The 24,860-nt window shown below is 39.2% G+C and overlaps 1 protein-coding gene across 1 annotated transcript in view; it reads left to right on the top strand.

Moving 5' to 3' along the window:
* Window positions 1-392: 392 nt before the first annotated feature.
* LOC121371602 (calmodulin-beta-like) overlaps window positions 393-24,860 on the top strand; it is a 66,661-nt gene continuing 42,193 nt past the window's right edge. Inside the window, exons 1-2 of the mRNA XM_041497617.1 lie at window positions 393-751; window positions 19,100-19,127. Coding sequence (XP_041353551.1) covers window positions 734-751; window positions 19,100-19,127 — 46 coding nt within the window. The 5' untranslated portion in view covers window positions 393-733. The remainder of the gene's footprint in view (window positions 752-19,099; window positions 19,128-24,860) is intronic.

Below are 24,860 nucleotides of genomic sequence, written 5' to 3'. Positions count from 1 at the left end.
CTCTCTCTTTACCTAACTCTCTCTCGAGACCTCCACCCTACCCCACCCCACCCCACCCCCACCCCCACCCCATCTCTCTCTCTCTCTCTCTCTCTCTCTCTCTCTCTCTCTCTCTCTCTCTCTCTCTCTCTCTCTCTCTCTCTCACACACACACATCCTCTTTTACTCTCTCGCCCTGCCTCCTCTCACTTTATCTTCTCTCCTTCCCCTCTTTCTCCCTCTCCCTCCCTTCTCTCTATCTCACTCTCTCTCTCTCTTATAAATTATAATGTATCTTTATTGTTACCATACCAATTCCACCAGTGTGCAATTCTCAACAGAGCAGAACCGGCAACAATAACGAGTTATGCACGAGTGGTTACCAATTCCGCGAGCGCTGGGAGAACTCGAACTCCCTTATGTAGTTTATTTTGCCGCAGAATCCTCGCGCCAGCCGTTGTTTTCTCCGTGTCGGCCTAACGCTTCCTAATACAGCTGTGTTCGGCGTCTCGTGGAGTCGCGTTGCGGATCGACAACTGGTGGTGAATTATTGAAGACGTAGAGCGTCCGGTGGCCACTATAAGATCAAACACTGTCGTTGCGTCGAAGAGTCGACACTAGAGAGACTTAGCGGTACAAGCATCACTGTTAGGAGTTACACGAAACAACAGTGTTATTGGCTTTGCAGTAGTTAGAGCTTCTTCACGCAACACCAAAACTTTTTACAACTCCAAAAACTGAACAACTTTTAAACATGTCTAAAGGCAACTTGGTGAGTAAAAATTAAAATTTAAAAAAAGTATTTGGTTATTGTTTTATTATTTTTCTCACATCATTCTTTGAAATTAAGGTTTTTATTAGTTTGTCTCACATTATTCTCTCTCTCTCTCTCTCTCTCTCTCTCTCTCTCTCTCTCTCTCTCTCTCTCTCTCTCTCTCTCTCTCTCTCTCTCTCTCTCAACAAACACACCACTTTTTTCTATTCTCTCTCTCTCTCTCTCTCTCTCTCTCTCTCTCTCTCTCTCTCTCTCTCTCTCTCTGCTGTTCATACATTGTGGTTTGCTGTTAGTTTTGTAAGCTAGTCGTTTCGAGACAGGACCTTGGCGAATTGTAACAGTCACTCACCACTTTATGAGACTGTTCTTCAATAGGTTACTATTTACGACAATGCAAAATAAATTATAACCTAGATCTAACCTTTATCATTAAGATTATGCTAATGTTCTTTTATCGTTAGTAACGAGTGCCCTTTAAAATAAAAGCTACGGTTTCAAAACGGTGTGTAGGTTTTAAAAGAAGACATAACGCGTGTCTGTTTGTTACCATACTTTGTATCAGTTTCATTTCTAACATAGTTATATATACGTAGTGCTTTTCCTTTCAATTTTAACTGTTCACTATACTGAAATCAAATGGTCAACATTGCTATTACTTATTATTCAATAATATAACTAAATGTATTAAAATAAGTTGGCTTAGTATAATAGTTAATGCTTGTCCAATTTTTAATCAACATTATGGTCCAAATTTACAAAGCCTGTTTTTTTGTGTCTCACACGCTTGTTACTCCATAGACCTAATTCACTAAACTCTCGCAACTTTGCGATATCGCAGTGCAATGCTAAACGACTTACAAAGAGGATTGGGCCCATGGCATATATTTACAATGCTTAAACACGTACGTTTAATAGCGGCCTTCGTAAATTCGGCCATATAATTTTGAGCTCTTGACCATAAGGCTAACGATGGCGGGAACGTTCGCGCATTTCCCCTTAACCTTTAAGTTTTATTTTCATCATTTCATTCATTTCAACCTATTTTCCTGCTTATATCCAATTAAGGTTCAAGCACGCTGTCCTGGGCACACAGTTCAGCTATCTGGGCTGTCTGTCCAGGACAGTGGGTTAATTGTTAGTTGGTTAGTGAGAGAGAAGAGCGTGTAGTGGTCTTACCCATTGTGTCGTTAAAACTTTTTTTAAGAGATTGGGGAATCTCCTTATTCTGTGTAGTAATTTCCTGAAGAAAGAGTTCGATTGTAATTTCATAGTATGTTATATTAATGGATGAGTTATACACTTGGAATAATATTGTAAAAGCTGAACATGATAATGTTTAAGATGTTGGCAGTAAGAACTACAGGAAACCGCTTCACGCACTTACGGCTTCGCACTAACAGGATCGTAGCTAGCGGGGGGGGGGGGGGGGGCGCAAGGGGGGGGATATCCGGTATTAACATGGCAATTTACTGGTTAATGATATTGACGTTAAATTAAGTATGAAACCTTCCTGAAATGGCTGCAAAATGGTATTTCAGAGCCTCTATATTTCAAAATTCCGGGGGAGGGGGCATTTCCCCGGACCACCTAGTGTCTTACGCCTTCCATCCATGCTCGTTCGTTCCATGAATTCATCTGCTCCCACCCACCCCCACCCCCAACAAAAAGTCCTAGCTACGGCCCTGACTAATACTGACGCTAGCGCATGAAGCGGTTCTGTTGTTTATGCTCCCATAGTTTAGCCCGTGAAAATGGACACTAACTTTAATTAATCTACAAACCTGCAACACACATTTAGATAAGGTTTTAACAGAAAGAAGCTAAAGGCTGTGATGTTTAAACAGTGAAATACCGTCAAAATACCCAGAGCTTGTTTTCGATAACCATTATTTCTCAGACGAACGTGCGTTTTTAGAATTATGAAAAATGCATTTTGGGGTATTGCAAAAACCTGGATGGACCACAACCACTTCAGGTGTACGAAAATAAAATAATAAAATTTAAGTACTTCTAATTTAAATGATCAAAAACGGCTGTAATAGTAAAAACAATGTCGTAGTGTTTAAAAACTAGGGTCTGTCACTTTAACATTTATCACTATGAAAACTTAATGTATATAAGATATATAACTGTGGGGGAAAAATCAGGTGCATCATGTAAAATGGTCTCAAACCAACTTCTAAAGTTTGTAACAGGTTAAAATTTGATACAAATGATGACACATCTTACATGTGCAAATCGACTTCCTTCTGCTGTTTACGAAGGACAATTTGTTGTTGTTGTTTTATTAAAGCGTTTTCCGCGAGTATATTAATATATAATAGTCTTGTCATCGGATAATATATTTGATGGGCTTTTATACGCGCTATTTGAAGTTATTTTCGTCTTATTACTTTTATAATAGCTGAGTATTGAATAATAACCTCAACAACTGTTGGGGTTTTTTTTGTTTGTTTTTTTAAACGATTTGGCTTGTTTATACTCGCTCAAATTGCTAAATGACAGGGCGTTGTAGTTAACTGCGGCTGTTACAAAACAACCAATAATAATGATTACAAATATTTCCGTGTTAAATGCCTGTGATTTGGTAAGCATGCTTGCTAATTTACTAACAGTCTTGTGGCATGTAAATTTGCCATAAAGCAATGAACATAACCGCTGCTGGTCGCATTGTTCCATCTAACCGCCTCACAAAGTGCCGACTTAATGATGCTTGTACAAATTGGTATGGTACATCATTATACCATTTGCTCGCACAGTGTATAATTGATATACAATTTTCTACACACTGGGCCAAGAGTCATTTGTACATGGCATTATCCATGGCGGGAATCCAGCAATATTAATAGCTAGTTTCATAAAAGGCCCGTTTGTGATTTCGACCATAAACTAAACACTTAAATGTCATGACAATGTATGAAATAGCGCATTTCATAACATTGGTGAAATATGCATATCTCAGGCATTGTCAGCGCTCTATTTGTTTATTTAAACATTTCAAGGTATATCGATTCAATTTCCCACACAGAATATCAGTTTATAGGTTTTGCCAAACAAAACTAATTTGTCGCCGCATTTATAATCATCGATTAACAATAGGAAAACCGGAACGAATTACGTTAGGGGTATCTTCTAGCTGACAGCTTGTGACGTCATTGGTAAATAAATATTGGGTTCTATTTTAATATCATTGACAACATTCGTTATGTCCTACTATAAGATTATTTAGTTCAGTTCTTAGTCCTCTACTTGTCCAACAGAAGGGGGCTATATGTTTCATATCCGTGTGTCTGTCTGTCTGTATGTCTGTATGTATGTATGTATGTCCGTCTGTCTTAATTATGGTTTTCCTGATTTTTTTCTTTTTACAATGCCTTGAGATATTGCGCTAAAAAAAAATGTATAGCTTTATCATGTTCTGTTACAGATCCATTTTGAGCTTAGGAGATGCGGAAATTTGTTTTCCGGACATTTTTGTCGGAAAGCCTCTAAATAACATTAGCACAAGACAGCAAATAAAATGGATATACAGACTCTGGTATTCTAAACAAAATAAATGTATTTAATATATATCCTCGTTTAATCGAAAACCGTACGACTAAGAAGAAATGGCTGGTGCGCATGCTCAGTCATGTCAGGCTATCAATTTAACGACATTAATGTTTACCTTGTTCAATTTAGAAATAAAATGGATAAAAAGGTAAGTGCATAGTCACATGTTATCTCTGTTCCATCAAGAATTGCACCAGGTGGTAAGAAAACGTCATTTTAAAAGGATTATCGAAAACCGTACTATGACGTTATCAACGTAATGGCAGCAAAACAAAATTGGCTTTTCCCCGCGAAAACCATCACGTGACCTGAAAGCGGCTATTCGGAAGTGACCAGTCCTTACTCAGTCGGCAGTGCTAGCAGACGTGTTTCGTTGTGTGGATTCCATCGTGCACCTGTTGCTGTTTAGGCATGCATTTGCATTGCATTCAGTAAGATTCCAGGGCACAAATTAACTGTAATAATAAGTTTCATTGTGCATAAAACTTATTCTTACCTTTTTTTTTCTCGCATTTTTAAGGAAATTTGTTTTAAGTGTACTTCCTTCACAAGAAGTTGTTGTCGTGTTAACGATTGAACATGCACAGACATTACAAATTACCCGGAAGTAAAATAATACGGTTTTCGATTTTGTACGGTTTTCGATAATTGGCGATAATTTTAGTCGCCAAAAAGGCTGTTATTCAGAAATCAATGGTCGCAAACTCAGGACAGTCCCTTTAATAAAATAATTTTAGCAGTTACTTGAAGAAGAAGAGTGATGTGCATATCATGTCATGTGATTAAAAATACCACACGCAGCTCTTTCACTTCATGTGTACACGGGTAGACTACAAGATGTAAGATAAGTAAATTAGTAAATTCCGGTTGACGATCGCAGTAAAAAAAAAACCCCACAAAATGGACGTCATTGATTTTCTTTTAAATTCAGGTAAGCCCTACAGATCCACTCTGTAATCAGTTTTGCTTGCATAAATAATCTACGATCATCAGATGTTATATCCAAAAATAGCAGTTATTCATTAGGGTTCGGAGTCGAGCGGTGGTTTGAAAACAAATGAAACTAAAAGCCATAATAGATCAATCAGAAATAGAGCGGATGTTGTTTCTCACTCCACTGCTATTTAAGGACATTGTGTAGAGTTTCATTAGTTTTGAAAGTACCGCGCAGCTGGGAATAAGATGAATAGGTATTATTTATACAGATGTAAGTAACCAACATGTTTTCCGAAACGTCTCTATATTAGGTGATTCTGTGCAGTAACAGTTGTGGTTATTTTTAGAATACCGCTCAAATTGAAAACATGATAAAGCAGCCATAGGGCATGATGTTAAAATTTACACAAATCGAACAAGTCAGATTAGGCGGTTCCTCTTCGTTTGTGTTGAAAAAATACCAAGTCTTCTTTGGTGCCTCAGAGTTTGTCTGCTAGTATTACTTTGTTCGGCCAAAGGGGCGGGACGTAGCCCAGTGGTACAGCTTCGCTCGATGTGCGGTCGGTGTGGGATCGATTCCTGTTGGTGGGCCCATTGGGCTATTTCTCGTTCCAGCCAGTGCACCACGACTGGTATATTAAAGGCCGTGGTATGTACTACCCTGTCTGTAGGATGGTGCATATAAAAGATCCCTTGCTGCTAATCGGAAAAAGTAGCCCATTAAGTGGCGGCAGCGGGTTTCCTCTCTTAATATCTGTGTGGTTCGTAACCATATGTCTGACGCCATATAACGGTAAATAAAATGTGTTGAGCGCGTCGTTAAATAAAACATTTCTTTCTTTCTTTCGTTCTGCCAGTGCTTTAACTTGCTTCGTTGTACAAGGGGATGCGGTTGAACATAATATAGCTTGAAGTGACCCAGAGTACCAATAAATGAATTATAGCTGAAATCCAATAGATTATATCATCTTGGTCACAATGATAATTTCCGGGTATGTTTGTTGAAGTAAAGGGGTGAATACTTGCAAGAAGGAGACTAGTGTGGCTGACATCGATTTCTTGACGTGTCAACTTTAACCACATTCTCTTGGGAAACGTACTTAATTTGTTTACAGCTAATAAACAAAGTTCAATAAAATAATTGACGTATAATACATTTACTGATATGTAGTGTGAGGGTATATACATATAATTGGTCAAAGTGTGTATACTGTGATAACTAAACGAATTCATCATCCAGTATAATGATGAATTGAGGCCCAGTATTATTTGTTTTCGTTTTCAACACACTGCTATCTGTCGGTTATAATCAGCAGAGCAAGCCGTAAACCCTGTCCTCTGGGAGAGAGGTCGTCATAATATTCATCATAACAGACATGCATCAATAATGGTTTCCGTGCTATATCGCCATCTGACGATCAGAAGCTTGGAACTGGGCGTATTTAGTCTGTTCGCGTAAACCTGTCATTTCAAAGACAAATGGATATATAGATGGATAAAAACGAAGGAATGGTCCCCCATCCCCACGCCTTACAAATTTAATACCTGTTCGTTCAATGTGTATTTTTGTCTGCTTTGTTTTACAGACAGTCCAGATATTTATGGTATGGTTCAAGGACAACGTGATTAAAAATTAATTGGACAGACGCATAAAAATAATGGAATGAAGTATCGCTCTTGGAGAATAAACCAATGATACAATACAGCACAGCACAACACAGCACAGCACAGCACAGCACAGCACAGTACAGCTCAGCACAGCACAGCACAGCACAGCACAGCACAGCACAGCACCAGGGTCGTAGCTAGCGGGGGAGAACAGGGGGGGGGGGGGCAGCCCCCCCCCCCAAAAAAAACAAATCCGGAAAAAATTATAGAAACTTAAAGAAAATTCTCTTCTTAACCGTTTAAGGAGTTTTAGACTATTAACTACTCAATTCCCCCTCCAACAAAAAATCCTAGCTACTGCCCTGAGCACAGCACAGCACAGCACAGCACAGCACAATACAATACAATACAATACAATACAGTACAATACTGTACAGTACAGTACAGTACAATACAAAGATGTCGTGCAAAACATGATAATCATTAGAGATAATAGAGATGTCTGTTGCAACAAGTTGGGATAGATTTGACGCATTTAGTTTCTGTGTAACCTAAAGTTATGATAAATAGTTTGCTAGTCAATATCCTTCTTTAGCTGTTTGTGATTTCATATGATATTTGTCCCTCTGTCGTTTTATGCGTATTTGACATTCGTGGGGCAGGAAGTGATCCACATTTTATGATATAACCACTTTATGACATAATCTGTGTGATATCATGGCATGGCATTGATTATTTGAATCGTACCTGTATAACAAATATAATTAGAATATATTGATATCTATTGAAAAGGATTTCACAATCGTTTTGTTCGTCCATAAGCCAGTTCATTTCCATTTCGTATTTATTATTTTACATAATGTACTCAATAGATGTAGGTATTACGTGTATGTCTGTGAGATTACGAAGTAGACTGTCTTCTGAGAATAGTGTATTGTAACCATAGCTGTTCATATGATAAACGGATAAACAGAAAACACTTTGTACTGTTTTCGCATGTCTCTATGACAGATGTGCTCGTGCTATTTCTTATAAACCCAGTATAGTTTTACAGAGATACCATTCTCTCTCTCTCTCTCTCTCTCTCTCTCTCTCTCTCTCTCTCTCTCTCTCTCTCTCTCTCTCTCTCTCTCTCTCTCTCTCTCTCTCTCATCTATCATTTGCGAGCTCTCTGTTCTCTGTCTCTCTCTGTTATCTCTCTTTATTTCTCTTTCTCTCTTTATTTCTCTCTCTCTCTCTCTCTCTCTCTTTCTCTCTCTCTCTCTCTCTCTCTCTCTCTCTCTCTCTCTCTCTCTCTCTCTCTCTCTCTCTCTCTCTCTCTCTCTCTCTCTCTCTCTGCTATAATGGTATATGTCACGCGGGACAAAATTTAACAAAAAAGATCAACCGATTCTAAAATTAAATTAAAACTGACAAAATGATGATAAGAAAAAAAATCGAATCAGATATCAACAGTTCTTTCATTGTTGGTTTTGCGCTTGCAAAGTGTTTTATTGCTATACTGTAAATCGATGTCTGGCGGCGTAACAATCTGCGTGGATCAATCAATGGTCGAATAATTATACACTGGACACGTCTAGTTGACTTTCATCTGGGTAACATCTGTTTTACATTGTCAAATAACACAAAACATTAACGTGAAACGCTTTTGTTCCAGAAAGCCATAAACACGGGAAAGTTATAAATATTTGAATATTGGCGTCAAAATGTCCTGTGGTGCTGTTGTATGCTAAATAACATCACAAGGAATCGATAACTCATAAAATAATATGGTGGATCCATTGTCTTAGATCACATCCGATTTCACACCTTCTTGGTGAAACATTAGATACATCTGTAGACAGGTATTTATTGATAAGGACATGATGCTAGAACTGTTGATAGTGGAAACTGGTTTTGTTTTTTCATTAATAAAATTTTGTCAATGTTTGACTTTTGCTCCAAACTGTATGACTGCAAGATACTTGAAAAAAGGGGATTAATGTTCTACAATTCACGAACAGCTGGTACAGTCATTTTCAATGCAGGCTTTGTTTTGGAGCGGGGCGAACACAGTAATGAAGCGCTCGCTTGATGTGTGGTCGCCCCAGGATCGATCACCGTCGTTGGGACCATTGATCTATTTCTCCTTCCAGCCAGTGTTCTACAACTGCTGTAACATAGGCCGTGGTATGTACTATCCTGTCTGTGGGATGCTACATATAAAAGATCCCTTGCTAATCGGAAAGAGTAGCCCATTGCCTGGCGGCAGCGGGTTTCCTTTCTCATTATCTGTGTCGTGTTTAATTATATGTCCGACGCAATATAAAATGTGTCATTAAATAAAACGTTCCTTCCATCTTCATTCAGCCATGACCCTCGGTGGCGTAGTGGTTAGGCCATCGGTCTACAGGCTGGTAGGTACTGGGTTCGGATCCCAGTCGAGGCATGGAATTTTTTATCCAGATACCGACTTCAAACCCTGAGTGAGTGCTCCGCAAGGCTCAATGGGTAGGTGTAAACCACTTGCACCGACCAGTGATCCATAACTGGTTCAACAAAGGCCATGGTTTGTGTTATCCTGCCTGTGGGAAGCGCAAATAAAAGATCCCTTGCTGCCTGTCGTAAAAGAGTAGCCTATGTGGCGACAGCGGGTTTCCTCTAAAAAAATAAATATGTGTGGTCCTTAGCCATATGTCTGACGCCATATAACCGTAAATAAAATGTGTTGAGTGCGTCGTTAAATAAAACACTTTCTTTCTTTCATTCAGTCATCGTTTTCGTGGTTCCCTTAATATAACTTGTAAATGATGATAAGTGAGAGAATACAAACTATTGTCTTAGGTTGCTTGGGGATTAGTAAAAATTCGAGGTCTTCAGAGTTTGGATAAATCTCAAACTATGCTGGTTAGCTGTTATTTAATACATTGACTGTTTGGCTTCTATGGGAAAACCATTTTTAATGCCAAGTTGGCTTTCTCATTTTTATTGCATACGTGCTAAGTACATTTTATGTCATTTGTTTTATATATAGGGGGCCGGACCTAGTCCGGTGCTAAAGCGCTCGCTTTATGCGCGGTCGATCTGGGATCGATCCCCGTCGGTAGGCGCATTGGGTAATTTATCGTTCCAGCCAGTGCACCACGACTAGTATATCAAAGGCCGTGGTATGTGCTTTCCTGTCTGTGGGATGGTGCATATAAAAGATTCCTGGCTACTAACTGACAAATGTAGCGGGTTTCCTTTCTAAGACTATATATCAAAATCACCAAATGTTTGACATCCAATATATTACCTCGCTGATATATTAAGTCCCGGCGCCCGCTGCACGAAGCGCTATATTCACTTTAAGTGCTTACTTTATGCACTGAAGGCGATCTTAGCGCTACGATAGCCTCTGGTTAATGGTTAGTGGTCGGCATAGTGGCCTTACATCATTGTGACCTAATGCCATAGTGGCCTCACGCCACAGTGACCTTACGCCATAGTGGTGTTACACCACAGTAGCCTTACACCATAGTGTCCTTACGCCATAGTGTCCTTACGCCATAGTGGTGTTACACCATAGTGGCCGTACACCATAGTGGTGTTACACCATAGTGGCCGTATACCATAGTGGTGTTACACCACAGTAGCCTTACACCATAGTGTCCTTACGCCATAGTGTCCTTACGCCATAGTGGTGTTACACCATAGTGTCCTTACGCCATAGTGGTGTTACACCATAGTGGCCGTACACCATAGTGGTGTTACACCATAGTGGCCGTATACCATAGTGGTGTTACACCATAGTGGCCGTACACCATAGTGGCCGTATACCATAGTGGTGTTACACCATAGTGGCCGTACACCATAGTGGTGTTACACCATATTGGCCGTACACCATAGTGGTGTTACACCATAGTGGCCGTATACCATAGTGGTGTTACACCACATTAGCCTTACACCATAGTGTCCTTACGCCATAGTGTCCTTACGCCATAGTGGTGTTACACCATAGTGGCCTTACGCCATAGTGGTGTTACACCATAGTGGCCGTACACCATAGTGGTGTTACACCATAGTGGCCGTATACCATAGTGGTGTTACACCATAGTGGCCGTACACCATAGTGGTGTTACACCATAGTGGCCGTACACCATAGTGGTGTTACACCATAGTGGCCGTACACCATAGTGGTGTTACACCATAGTGGCCGTATACCATAGTGGCCTTACGCCATAGTGGCCTTACACCATATTTGTGTTACGCCATAGTGGTGTTACACCATATTGGTGTTACGTCATAGTTGTGTTACGCCATAGTGGCCTTATACCATAGTGGCCTTACACCATATTGACCTTACACCATAGTGGTCTTACGCCTCTCCAGTGTGCCTGTCAACGTTAAACCTGGCGGCTTATAGGCACTACATATTGAGGCTGGCATGTCAGTAATTTGCCTTCCACCACAAATAGGCTAAGTACAACCGGTTTGTCTGAGATAGAAGGATTTCACTTGTAAGCATCTTTGCTGCTTTTTAATAAGACACTTGCAGCTATTCTTGGGTGCTTGTGATCTGACAGCGGAGTGGGCTCGGTGACACCGGTTTGCATGGGACGCAGATTGTGTTTTATCGTTTTGTTTAGCCTTGTCGCTCACGTCATTAATATCACTCACCAGTTTGACCTCAGCGTGGACTACTTCTAACAGCGCTTTATGGAGGTAGCTCAGTGGTAGGAAGGAAGGAAATGTTTTATTTAACGACGCACTCAACACATTTTATTTACGGTTATATGGCGTCAGACATATGGTTAAGGACCACACAGATATTGAGAGAGGAAACCCGTTGTCAACACTTCATAGGCTACTCTTTTCGATTAACAGCAAGGGATCTTTTATGTGAACCATCCCACAGAAACGATAGTTACACCAGTTGTGGAGCACTGGCTGGAACGCAGGATCGACCCGGGGCTTTCCCCGTCTTAATCAGTGTCTGACTGTTGGTACACCAAAAGCAGTGGTGTGTACTGCCCTGACTATGGGAAAGTACATAAATTATAAACGATCCCTTGCTGGTTTATCGTGCCAATGTGTCATTAAATAAACACCCTTTTCCTTTCCAAATCGCTTTACAGAATTCTTGCTTATATAGAGACAGAGTCATTGATAGCACTGTAGTTTACACTTGATGTTAAATTCACAGCTTTTATATGTCAAACATAATAATAGTAATGGAAGGAAGGAAGGAAATGTTATATTTACGGTTATATGGCGTCGGACATATGGTTAAGGACCACACAGATATTGAGGGAGGAAACCCGCTATCCTCACTTCATGGGCTACTCTTTTCGATTAGCAGCAAGGGATCTTTTATATGCACCATCCCATAGACAGGATAGCACATACCACGGCCTTTGGTGTACCAGTCGTGTGCACTGGATAGAATGAGAAATACTAATAATTGTGACACTTTGTGTAGACTGTTAAAAGGAAATCGCTGTCGCCACATGGGATACCCCTGGTTGTCATAAACCAGCCAGACAGGACGGTATATTCTGTTACTTTCACAGGCCAGTCGAGGTGTTGGTTGGAGCCAGAAAGAACTCAACCCTGGGGTAACCAATGGGAATCGATCACCTTGCGCGAGTATTTAACTATTGAGTCACACCATGTACCGAGTGCGGTCAGTTCATCCCATTCTACTGATTTTTGGCTTATTTCATGAGTGTAGAACGGAAATGATGCACGTATTTAAATCTAGCTAAAGAACAAAGAACCAGAAGTAAATTTTAAACAACGAAAGTATTGAAAACCAGAAATAAAAACAGTTTTAACTAACAGACAGTTTAATTGGCTTAGTCATGAGTTTATGGGATGGGGGCACCCATGCTGTCTTTACACATGTCACGGGGTGATAGACAAAAGGGGGTGGGGGAAGAGAGGTGTAATTTGGATATCTCCCCATGCTCCCCCCAAGCCTACGCCATTGCATGTTAACGTCTACACTGACGCGCTCACTTTAGATTCAGGTGAGTACTTGGGGCACGAATTCAATGTCTAATAGTCTGAACACTGATTCCATGACCACTGATCCACCGAGTCCAGCAATGGGTCAGCTCCATAAGGTCTTCCTAGCGTGCAAGCGTTGAGAGAAACTGTCGCCGTTTACGCTGATTCGTCTGATCTGCATTATTGAAGACACTGGTGATACTGTCTTGAGATGGTTCCCGGCTGATTAACTTCCATTAAAGTACTGGTCTGCTAATGGAAACCTACCTGCGTATCTCGCCACTGACCGCTAAAGTGTACACCAGTCAAGTCACAGTACCGTTATTACTACTTCCCATATGATAACAGCGGGGTGGTTGACATGAGTTAGTTAAATAATTGGATTTAAAGACCGTGATATATAAACGGTCAAATATGTGGTGAGCTGCAGCCAAAGAGTGCACCAAAAGGTGGGCTTTCAAGACAGGTGGCTGCTGGATTTGATGGAATACTAGGGTGGTATCTTACTGTTTAAAACACAAAGTATCAATTGGTAAGACTCGAACATACTGCACCGCTTCGCGTGGTCATGTCTGGTTTGTCAAAGAAAGAAAGAAAGAAATGTTTTGTTTAACGACGCACTCAACACATTTTATTTACGGTTGTATCGCGTCAGACATATGGTTAAGGACCACACAGATTTTGAGAGGAAACCCGCTGTCGCCACTACATGGGCTACTCTTTCTTATTAGCAGCACGGGATCTTTTATTTGCGTTTCCCACAGGCAGGATAGCACAAACCATGGCTTTTGTTGAACCAGTTATGGATCACTGGTCGGTGCAAGTGGTTTACACCTACCCATTGAGCCTTGCGGAGCACTCACTCAGGGTTTGGATGGTTTGTCAAATGTATTGGCGTGTGCTGTCGTGTCTGTGGGAAAGTGAATAATGGGTCAATTTCAGAAATGTAGCGGCTTCCCTCTGAAGACTAGTATGTCAGAATTATCAAATGTTTCACACTCAGTAGCCAAAGACTGATTGTCCATTGCTCTAGTGGTGTCGTTAAACATGACAATATTTTTCTAAACAGAAGTCGTGGCTGGTTAATAGAGGTGACTGCTTGAGCAGGTTGGGCTAGAAGTGCGTGTACCGTGCCAGCAGCGAGGAATACGTAAACGTGGGATAGTCTATATACGAATGTAGATCAATCCTAAAGTATATCGCACTGCGGGACGACCGTGTACCACGGACAAACTTTAGTTTTGTTTACTTTATTATTTTAATATAAACTCAAAGAAATAACGCTAGTGGTTATGAATACGTCTTTCTGTCATCTTTAATTTTTATCGTATAACATTAAATGGTTTTCATCTCATTAGTAGTAGTAGTAGTAGTGGTAGTAGTAGTAGTGGTAGTAGTAGTAGTAGTAGTAGTAGTAGTAGTAGTAGTAGTAGTAATAGTAGTAGTAGTAATAGTAGTAGTAGTGGTAGTAGTAGTAGTAGTGGTAGAGGTAGTGGCGGTGGCGGTGGTGGTAGTAGTGGTAGTGGTAGTGGTGGTAGTAGTAGTAGTAGTAATAGTAGTAGTAGTAGTAGTAGTAGTAGTAGTAGTAGTAGTAGTAGTAGTAGCAGTAGCAGTAGTAGTAGTAATAGTAGTAATAGTGGTAGTGGTAGTGGTAGTGGTAGTAGTAGTAGTAGTAGTAGTAGTAGTAGTAGTAGTAATAGTAGTAATAGTGGTAGTGGTAGTAGTAATAGTGGTAGTGGTAGTAATAGTAGTAGTAGTAGTAATAGTGGTAGTAGTAGTAGTAGTAGTAGTAGTAGTAGTAGTAGTAGTAGTAGTAGTAGTAGTAGTAGTAGTGGTAGTGGTAGTGGTAGTGGTAGTGGTAGTGGTAGTGGCAGTGGCAGTGGCAGTGGCAGTAGCAGTGACAGTAGCAGTAGCAGTAGCAGTACTAGTAGTAGTAGTAGTAGTAGTAGTAGTAGTAGTAGTAGTAGTAGTAGTAGTAGTAGTAGTAGTAATAGTGGTAGTGGTAGTGGTAGTAGTAGTAATAGTGGTAGTAGTAGTAGTAGTAGTAGTAGTAGTAGTAGTAGTAGTAGTAGTAGTAGTAGTAGTACCACGACTCAGTGCCAAACATGTTTAAAAACTGTGGTACATTATTATTTCACTGGAATATTTAAAGTTGGACTACACGCGGAGAACAATCAAACGCCAAGAGAAAGAGCGAGAGAGAGCTATTGGGAGTTTGGTCAGGGATTAATATATTGAAATAAACGAAATTTCCAGGAACAGATCGATACAAATTGAATAAATCTGCAAATTCAATTACACAATGGGATACTTCATTGCCATTCTGATGTCGGACTCAAAGACCAAACCAGTTTGTGGTTGCTGTAATACACTTTAAACGAGCGTTCTCCTACTTGGTGGAGAGTTGAAAAAAAAAAAAAAAAAAAAAAAAATCAGTTCGGAGTTTGTGTTGAGTTGTATGATCTGTCCCGGGTCAGGCCACTGGCTATCCAAAGGTTAGACCCGCGACAGACATGCTCGAAACTCTAGTGGTATATGAGCATGTAAATAAATATTGGATTGGAGTTGTATGACTTCAGAATATACTCAACAAAATTAATTAAATGGCCAGAAGACATTTTGGTCAGTTTTTATTTTAGTATTATGTTAGTAGTTTTCATCACATATGATTTCTGAACGTTGATTGGGTAAATTCTGACCAGTGATGCACGCAAAAATGGTGCAGGTGGTAGGTTTTTCGTATTTTGTACCATAAATAAAGAAAAATTAAAAAATTGTATTCTGACCCTTAATTTTGATTTTGTTGAGTATATATAGAATAGGCATTTGGCCTCGGTGGCATAATGGCTGGTGGATACTGGGTTCTGCACTGGTTCGTATCTCAGTTTTGTTAACAGGTCAAACATATTATCTGTTTTAATATTATCTTTACATCCAAATATAGCTCAAGGGAAAGCTTTAAATTACATATATGCTTACATGAGTTTGATAACCAATTTAAATAATCATTCCAAAAGTTCTGAATAATTTTACTTTTACCAAAATAAATGTACTCTAGATTCTTTTCCGTCATGACAAAAAGTACACGTTTCACTGTCATATGCAAAACTATTAGTAGTTAATATTTTACGAAGTATCCTATATTGGAACCATCTAAGTATTATTTATTGCGTGGTTACAAATGGTTTTAAATAGATAGTGTGCCAATTAAGGTCTGAAATAAAATAATTTTGCCATTTTGATATTGCAGAATTTGGCTTTTCAGAAGTTACAAGTGTATAATAATATAGTTTCGAGCCATTTCTGATAGAACACAGTTTTCGTTGAACGGGAGAATCATCTGAAGGAATATTTGTCTCTATTTTATTTATTTTCGTATTCCTAAGGTAAGCCTTAAGTGAGTTAATAACTCCTTGATACTCTGAAAAAGATGCATTTAATTTGTATAAATTATTAAATGCGGTTAAAGTTAAAAGGTTGCCGTACTCAACAACAAGATCACAGATTTGAGATACACCTTTCCCAAGCCACTTCTTTTAAAAAAAAAGATTTGCTGTTAATTTTTATATTGGAATTATAAAAAAGACTATTGGTTCTGATAAAAAGTTTCAAAAGAAACTTTAATTAATGACGAGAAGTCACGGAATGCAATGATACAGTCATTCCAAAATAGATTTTTTACATGTTTTAAGCACAATTGGGGGTAATCATTACCGAATAGAGATATGTTACGAGTTGTGGAAAACATGCAAAAAGAATAGTTTTCCATTTTGGATCTTTGGTTTCCAGTTTTCGTAGCCATGTAATTTTCAAAGCCTTAACATAGTTAAATATATCTATCATTCCGAGACCTCCTTCATTAACAAGTTTACACAAAGTTATTCTTTTTATCCTGTATGGCTTTTGATTCCATACAAATTTAAATAATATTTTGTGCAATTCTTTCTGAAATGTTTCCGATGGATTTAGTAATGTTAGAAGTAGATAACTAAATTTAGATATTAACATGGATTTTATTATAGCTATTCTTCCAAGTGGCGTTAACAACCTTTTCATCCATATATTTATAATTTGTTTAATTTCCAGTACTAGTAGTTTAGAATTATTATTAAGTTTGGTCATTTCATTTAAGTCGGTACTATAACTAATTCCAAGTGCTTTAAACGAAGGAGGATTCCATTTAGATTAAGAGTTTGTAAATATCGTATTGGACTATTCCTAAGAGAGCCAATACAGATTACCTCTGATTTATCATAATTAATATTGAGTCCTAATAATTCGGAAAATATATTCAAGGTATTTATTGCTTCTTCAAAAGATGTCCTACTACCATCAAGTAAACCATTTGTATCATCTGCATACTGTGAAATTAGGTATTCTTTGTTGTTTATTGAGATGCCCTTAATTTTCTTATTTTTATGTACAAATCCTGTAAGAATTTCTACACAGAGAAGAAATATATATGGAGATAATGGATCACCTTGCCTACAGCCTCTATATATATTAAATGATGAAGAAATATTTCCATTAACTAAAATACTTGAATTTATATTTTGGTGAAAAACAGAAATCCAGCTTTTAATATCTGCTCCAAATCCAAAGTCAAGGGTTTTATGTATATATGACCATGAAATGGTGTCGAATGCTTTTTCGAAATCTATTCGTAGAAATATTCCTGGAATATTATGCTATTCAGTATAGTACAAAATAGTCACCAATATAACGACCCGCCATTAAACCAGTTTGAAGAATAATAAAAAAAAAATGAAGTACTCCTTACTAATGTTTTGCTTTTAAGTCCCTAAGCAAGGACATTGTACTTGAATATCAATTTCATATAAGCACAGAAATCAAGAATTGAAAAAAGGAAGAACGAATTGGGTCCATTACTAATATTTTGTTTTAAGCCTCTGGCCTGGACAGACAACCCATATAGCTGAGGTATGTGTGTATTTCTCGCTCCAACCAGTACACCACGACTGGTACATCAAAGGCCGTGGTATGTGCTATCCTGTCTATGGAATGGTGCATATAAAAGATCCCTTGCTGCTAATCGAAAAGAGTAGCCCATGAAGTGGCGACAGCGGGTTTCCTCTCTCAATATCTGTGTGGTCCTTAACCATATGTCGATGCCATATAATCGTAAATAAAATATGTTGAGTGCGTCGTTAAATAAAAACATTCCTTCCTTCCTTCCGTTTCATCCCTCTTTACTCTGTACGATTTATCTATTTCTGTCTTTCATTATGTATGTAGTTATTCATCTTTATGAGGAATTATTTTCATGATTTTGTAAATCTTCATGAATTAGTATAATTGTCTCGTACGAAACAGCTGAGCCTATTCGACTGCATTTAAACAGGGACTAACCAAATCAGCTCCACCTGGAGTGTTCACCTAGACACCCTCGCCGATCGTGTGGTGACGTTATTCTAAATAACTGATCCAGACTCACGTCCCCTGGGTCTAATAGACGAGCTAATCGCTCGTATTAAAGTGCTGGTTCTTCACATCATCATTGAATCAAATAATATAACATGCGTACGTGCATGTGCACAAATAGAGACAGACATATGTGAATACATGAATACATGGCGATAACGGGTTTCCTCTCTCAATATCTGTGTGGTGCTTAACCATATGTCCGACGCCATATAACAGTAAATAAAATGTGTTGAGTGTGTCGTTAAATAAAAATATTCATTCCCCACTTCCTTCCGACAATGCATGCATGCATGCATCCATCTATCGACAATGCATGCATGTATGCATCCAGCTATCGATTTATTTAACCATACAGACAGACAGACAGACATACATACATACATACATACATACATACATACATACATACATACATACATACATAAATATAGATATTCATACATTAATATATACTAGCCAGTGTCAGGTTTGCCCACCGTTTCATGCACGTAAGCGGGATCGATCGCGTAGCTTGTAGGCCTCGTGCATATGGTTGAGCTAAACAGCATCCTTTTTATGGATGTCTAGATAGCTCAGAACGTATCGTGGCAAGTCTGCAAGTTGCGGGCGATTCGGTGCCAGAGGTTCGAGTCCCAGCAACGGCATGGGATAATTTGTGAGGCCAGAAAGGATTTAATTATCCCCTGCGCCAGTGCGTTAATATCTATGTATGTAACAGTCAACCTCGACATACATACAATATATAGATAGTCATACATCAATACATACGTACTTCTGTGTACTAATATTAGTATCTGTCATTGTAATACTTATTTGGTTTTTGTTTTATTTTAGTCGAAGATTCCAGCGGAACAGATGGAAGGTAAGTTAACTAATTTTATTGTATTAATCGTAAACTGAAATATCTGTTGCAGGTATAAAAGAGGAACTTCGTATTGTCTTTAACAAATCTTCAAATGCTCCCAGTAAACACACATTTTATTTTTGCCAAAAAAATATACATTTTGTAGGCATACATACATATTTATATATATAATAATATAATATGCACACTGCGGGGAATGGTATGTAGCATCTGGTTACAATCGATAAAATTCTATAGTAAATGGGTAATGCATGCATAATAATAATATACAATATAATAACATATGTCATGTATCAATGTTGTCTGTTCTATGAGTGGTAGCAGTGTTCAAATACTCGCACAATTTAATTAGCTGTTTTGAATTGTCGCTAGACAGTAGTTGCGTTAATTTAAATGTTGATGGTTTATTATAATAAAAAAGGTTTAATATATTTATCTCTTATGTTACTGAAGAAAGGACACACTAGAACAAAGTGATATTCGTCTTCTACTACATTCATATTGCACAGACGATAAATTCTATGATTCCTGTCAATATTGTGGTATCTGCCCGTTTCTATAAAGAAATTATGGGAAGATAATCTATAACACACCGAGACAATTTATTTATTTATTTATTTATTTATTTGAGGGGAGGGTGTCAGTTTTGGGGCACTTTTGCTTCATTTTGTTCTGAACATTTTATGAATTATCACTTGTGGTTTCTTTCTTCCTCCTAACATTCGTTCCATCTGTTCAGGGCCCAAATTGTTAAAACCTTGTAAAGCCTAGTTGGTCGCTAACTTGTTCTCTGAAGGCGATGTCACACGATACGAGTGCATCGTACGACAATAGCCGATTGTATAACAACCAATGAAAGCGTAATGTTTGTCTTGGCACATTCGACTATTCTCGTCGCTAATCTCGTACAAGGCGCTTGTGTCGTCTGTCGTCGCCTTAACTCTAGTTCGTTGCTAATTCTCATTCATAAAACTAGTATGCAGTAAACTAAACATGTAGAAGCTTTCTACCATATAGCAACCAACTAAAGCCGGGTACACACCTCTGGAATTCCGTCGTAAGGAACATATGTATATCACATTATTGCGACATCAACTGTTTTAATCCGATTTTATCGTATGTCATTTATCGTACGACCAAATCGCAGAGATATGGACCTGGCTTAAGTTTTTAAGCTATGATGAATTTGGGTTAAGACGTTTAGGGCTTATCTGTGAATCAGAAGAGGTGGTTATTTTGTTTGTCTTTTAAGAACACTTGACAACTATGTTTTATTCATTGTCTTGGCATTCACATGAGAAAATATTGTACTATTGTATTTCCTTTGTTCCTGTGTTCCTAGGTTCTTTGATGCCAGAGTGGGTCCCATAGTGACAACGTTTAAAGGGAATGATATATGAGGTGTGGGATTTTTGTTTAACAGTTTTCAAGAACTTCATGCACTTTAGATCATTCTTTACATTATTAAAAAATAAAAATAATGCTTACTTAAAGACAACGGATATTGAACACGTGCATGTAATAAAGGAAAAGTTAGCAACGTCGTTAGGCTTAATCCCGTGATCCTGTCGCTGAAGGTGATACCGTTTTATTCCCGCTATAAACTATTAAGCCTAATTAACTGTTTGATAACACTTTTCCTGTTTTGGATATGTTGCCCGTCACTGTGTTTTGCGGGTGATACATTTCGTCTAAGTATTCAGACATCAGCCGTAAGGGAATATTTTCAACTACGACTATATAATTTTGGTTTCTAATATATCGTTATTTCGGAACTTGGTCGAGATAGAGAGAGAGAAAGAGAGAAAGAGAAATAAAGAGAGATAACAGAGAGAGACAGAGAACAGAGAGCTCGCAAATGATAGATAAGAGAGAGAGAGAGAGAGAGAGAGAGAGAGAGAGAGAGAGAGAGAGAGAGAGAGAGAGAGAGAGAGAGAGAGAGAGAGAGAGATGTATAAGCTATTCCTAGTAACAATCAGCAGATGATCTTTTATATACAGTTAATCCCCAGGTATGTGGTCCCATAGAGTATGTCTTTGGTGCTTTAATTTTGTATCACAATAATATATAAATATCGCCAAATGAACAAGAAATTTAAATGCACTTTGTGATCTTATATTCTGTTTCTATTCTTACCGTTAACTACCACGAACTGACTTAGTCTATCTCTTGGAGATACTATATCAATATAGATCTTTTGGAAAAACGAGTTTTGGGGGTCATTATAATTGTGCAGACATCCATCTAAATGGCGTGGCGAGCCAGTCTAGCGGCCGCTTGGCTCCTTCATCTAATGGAACCTCGTCTAGCACTTCGTTTGTCTCGTTCTTAGGGGACGCCACCTTCGCTGACACGCATGTGAAACAAATGATGGAAGCCCAAATTGCCTGTTAACGTGAGCGAGTGCAAACAGCGAAGAGTGTGTGTATTGGCAGCACGGCGTTTACCGACATTATTTCCTTGTTAATATCCATATTACACACTGACCCCTAGTATTTATTTCCTAATTAAAAACGTGCGACTGGTGCGACAGTGTAACTGGTTATACGTTAGATGTTTTTATTATTCTAAACGCAAGTAGTACATCAGTGATGCATACTCGGTGTCACTTTGCGTTTAACTTTAACACCACCACCACCTCCACCACCAGCATCACCGCCGGATACCACCCCCCCCCCCCCCCCCCCCCCCCCCCAGGCACCACCAGCCCGACCCCCACCAAAACCAGCACCAGTCTGAACTCCTACACTCACCACCAATAACACCACCACCCGAACCCCCACCACCTATAAACTGCTGACTACTGTAAATAATCATTTATATTTGAAAGAAGATGAACTAAAATATTTGTAATATCCTTGGGGGTTTTTCCCCGTCTTCTTTACAGCAATATTTTTTTCCGGTCATATGATCAAACATAGGAGTAACAACATTGATATGCTACTCAAACAACTAATTAAACTTAAAAATCAAATAGTGGTTGACAATGTTCTTTAAATGATATGATGTGTTATTAAACCTTCTCCATCCAATAAACGGATCTAAAGATGGCATTGGCTGTACTACGAGTTGTGTTACAGTTATCTACTTTGAATACATCATAGACAAGCATGTGCAAACGGATCAGCAGACAAATAAAAACAAAATCAGTATTTTTGTTACAGTAATTGGCAGTATTATCGAGTGTAGCCTCCGTGAGCATAAATGCAGTCCTATACACGTCTTGTCGGCGACCAAATAAAAAGATCCAGCTGTTGTTGCGGATCATTGTATCATTCTTCAGCCAGAACTATTTCCAGCTCATCTAGTGATTGTGGGTGGATATGGGATTCAAAGCAGGGAACCGTGCAAGCCAGTCCATGTTTGCCTGGACTGTTTGTGAGCTGTAGGGTCAAGCGTTATTGTCTATGAAAATTAAATCTGTCTCTTGCTGTTGGGTTAGACGGATGACCGCACCAGTCATGGCACTCCTCCTGGTGATGTTAAGATCAGTTATTTGTCCAACCTGAATTTCAGCCCAAACTATAAGGCAATTTGCGAAGCGTTATCTAACTCCCACAGACTACATCGTCCACCATTAATGTCCACACAGAATCGTGACTTATCCCTAAAGAGGACTCGTCGCCAACTGGCTTCGCACCTGCGAATGGGATGCAATGTAATGATCTTCTGGAGGGCGCCACCACCGTGAAATCTGTTCCTAACCGTCTGAGTGGATATTTGATTGTTATGTACTCTTGCTAAATAATTATAGAGAGTTCGTGCAGTTAAAAATCTGTTTCTTCTTGCTATCACGAAATGGTGTTACCCTTTGACGACCCGAACGAGGTCGCTTTATGAATAGGGTAGTCTTTTGTAACTGTGCAAATGTCCTGTATTTTCTAGATGGCGATGTCAACTGATATTTCATTTTCTCACCTTTTTTTTTTCTTCTTCTTCTTTTTGTTTTTGTTTTTTGTTTTGTTGTTGTTGTGGGGCTTTTTTGCTGAACTTTTTGTCAGGAGTACATATTAATGGATAGACAGACGAATAAATAGATGGATGGATAATTGGATGGATGGATGGATGTGTTGATTGATGAATAAAGAGAAATATATGCAGACAGATAGATAATGCAGTAAATGAACAAAATACGCAATGGTTCAGCTAAACAAACAAGGGTGTATTTTCTTCACTGGACACATTATGGAATTTTTTCCATTCCAGCTGATCGAAACTAGTGGTTGAAGATGTTTTTTCTGTCACACACTACAGTATGTGTCACGGTGACCACGCTTATGACAGACATTTCCGCCAACAGTGAGATCCGACATGAGTAATTGGGGATCGTGAGGGAAAAATAAAGAATCCAATTTTTCACCGCATAAACAGAATCCTGATCCCTCTTGTGGCCAATTACTGGCGGCACGAGAACGCAGTTAAGTTCAATTCCTGAACATGACATTGTTTATAGTCGTTTGGGGACAGCGCGCGACACGGGATTCCTGCCACAACTTCATCATTCCTTCCTTTACTAGTTGGCGACTGGTGACAAAGTTAAGGACGGAAGTATATCGGTGCTAGAGCCTAAACTGTCGTAGAATCGACTGCCCCAACTATTTGGCAACTGGTAACAACCACAGGGAAATAAGTAGCTCAGTGCTAGAGCCTAAACTGTCGTAGAATCGACTTCCCCAACTATTTGGCAACTGGTAACAACCACAGGGAAATAAGTAGCTCAGTGCTAGAGCCTAAACTGTCGTAGAATCGACTGCCCCAACTATTTGGCAACTGGTAACAACCACAGGGAAATAAGTAGCTCAGTGCTAGAGCCTAAACTGTCGTAGAATCGACTGCCCCAACTAATTGGCAACTGGCAACAACCACAGGGAAATAAGCAGCTCAGTGCTGGAGCCTAAACTGTCGTAGAATCGACTTCCCCAACTATTTGGCAACTGGTAATAACCACAGGGAAATAAGTAGCTCAGTGCTAGAGCCTAAACTGTCGTAGAATCGACTGCCCCAACTATTAACAACCACAGGGAAATAAGTAGCTCAGTGCTAGAGCCTAAACTGTCATAGAATCGACTGCCCCAAATATTTGGCGACTGGTAACAATAACCAGGAAGAAAGTAGCTCAGTGCTAGAGCCTAAAGTGTCGTAGAATCGACTGCCCCAACTAGCTCTCCACAACTGATACAACAAAGGTGTTGGTATGTACTGTTCTGTCTATGAGAAAGTCCGTATCAAAGATTATTGGGTACACGTAGGAGTAAAACCGATGATGGCGTAGCCCAGGTATTGAGTAAAAAGTTTGTTCTATTTAACGACGCCACTAGAGCACATTGATTTTTTAATTTATCATCGGCTATTGGACGTCAAACATATGGTCATTCTGACGCTGTTTTTTAGAGGAAACCCGCTGTCGCCACAAAGGCTACTCGTTTACGACAGGCAGCAAGGCAGTAAGGGATCTCACAGGCAGGATAGCACAAAGCATGGCCTTTGTTGAAACAGTTATGGATCACTGGTCGGTGCAAGTGGTTTACATGGAGCACTCACTCAGGGTTTGGAGTCGGTATCTGGATTAAAAATATCATGCCTGGACTGGGATCCGAACCCAGTACCTACCAGTCTGTAGACCGATGGCCTAACCACGACGCAACCGAGACCGGTCAGGAATTGAGTAAGATATATACAGCTGCACCTGGTTGTATGAGCAAATTGACAGTTTAATCTTGCACAGATGGC

This window comes from Gigantopelta aegis, chromosome 4, assembly GCF_016097555.1.
Source record: "Gigantopelta aegis isolate Gae_Host chromosome 4, Gae_host_genome, whole genome shotgun sequence".
Taxonomy (NCBI): domain Eukaryota; kingdom Metazoa; phylum Mollusca; class Gastropoda; order Neomphalida; family Peltospiridae; genus Gigantopelta; species Gigantopelta aegis.
The sequence above is the reverse complement of the archived record's forward strand: the minus strand, read 5'-3'. Positions and strand labels throughout refer to the sequence as shown.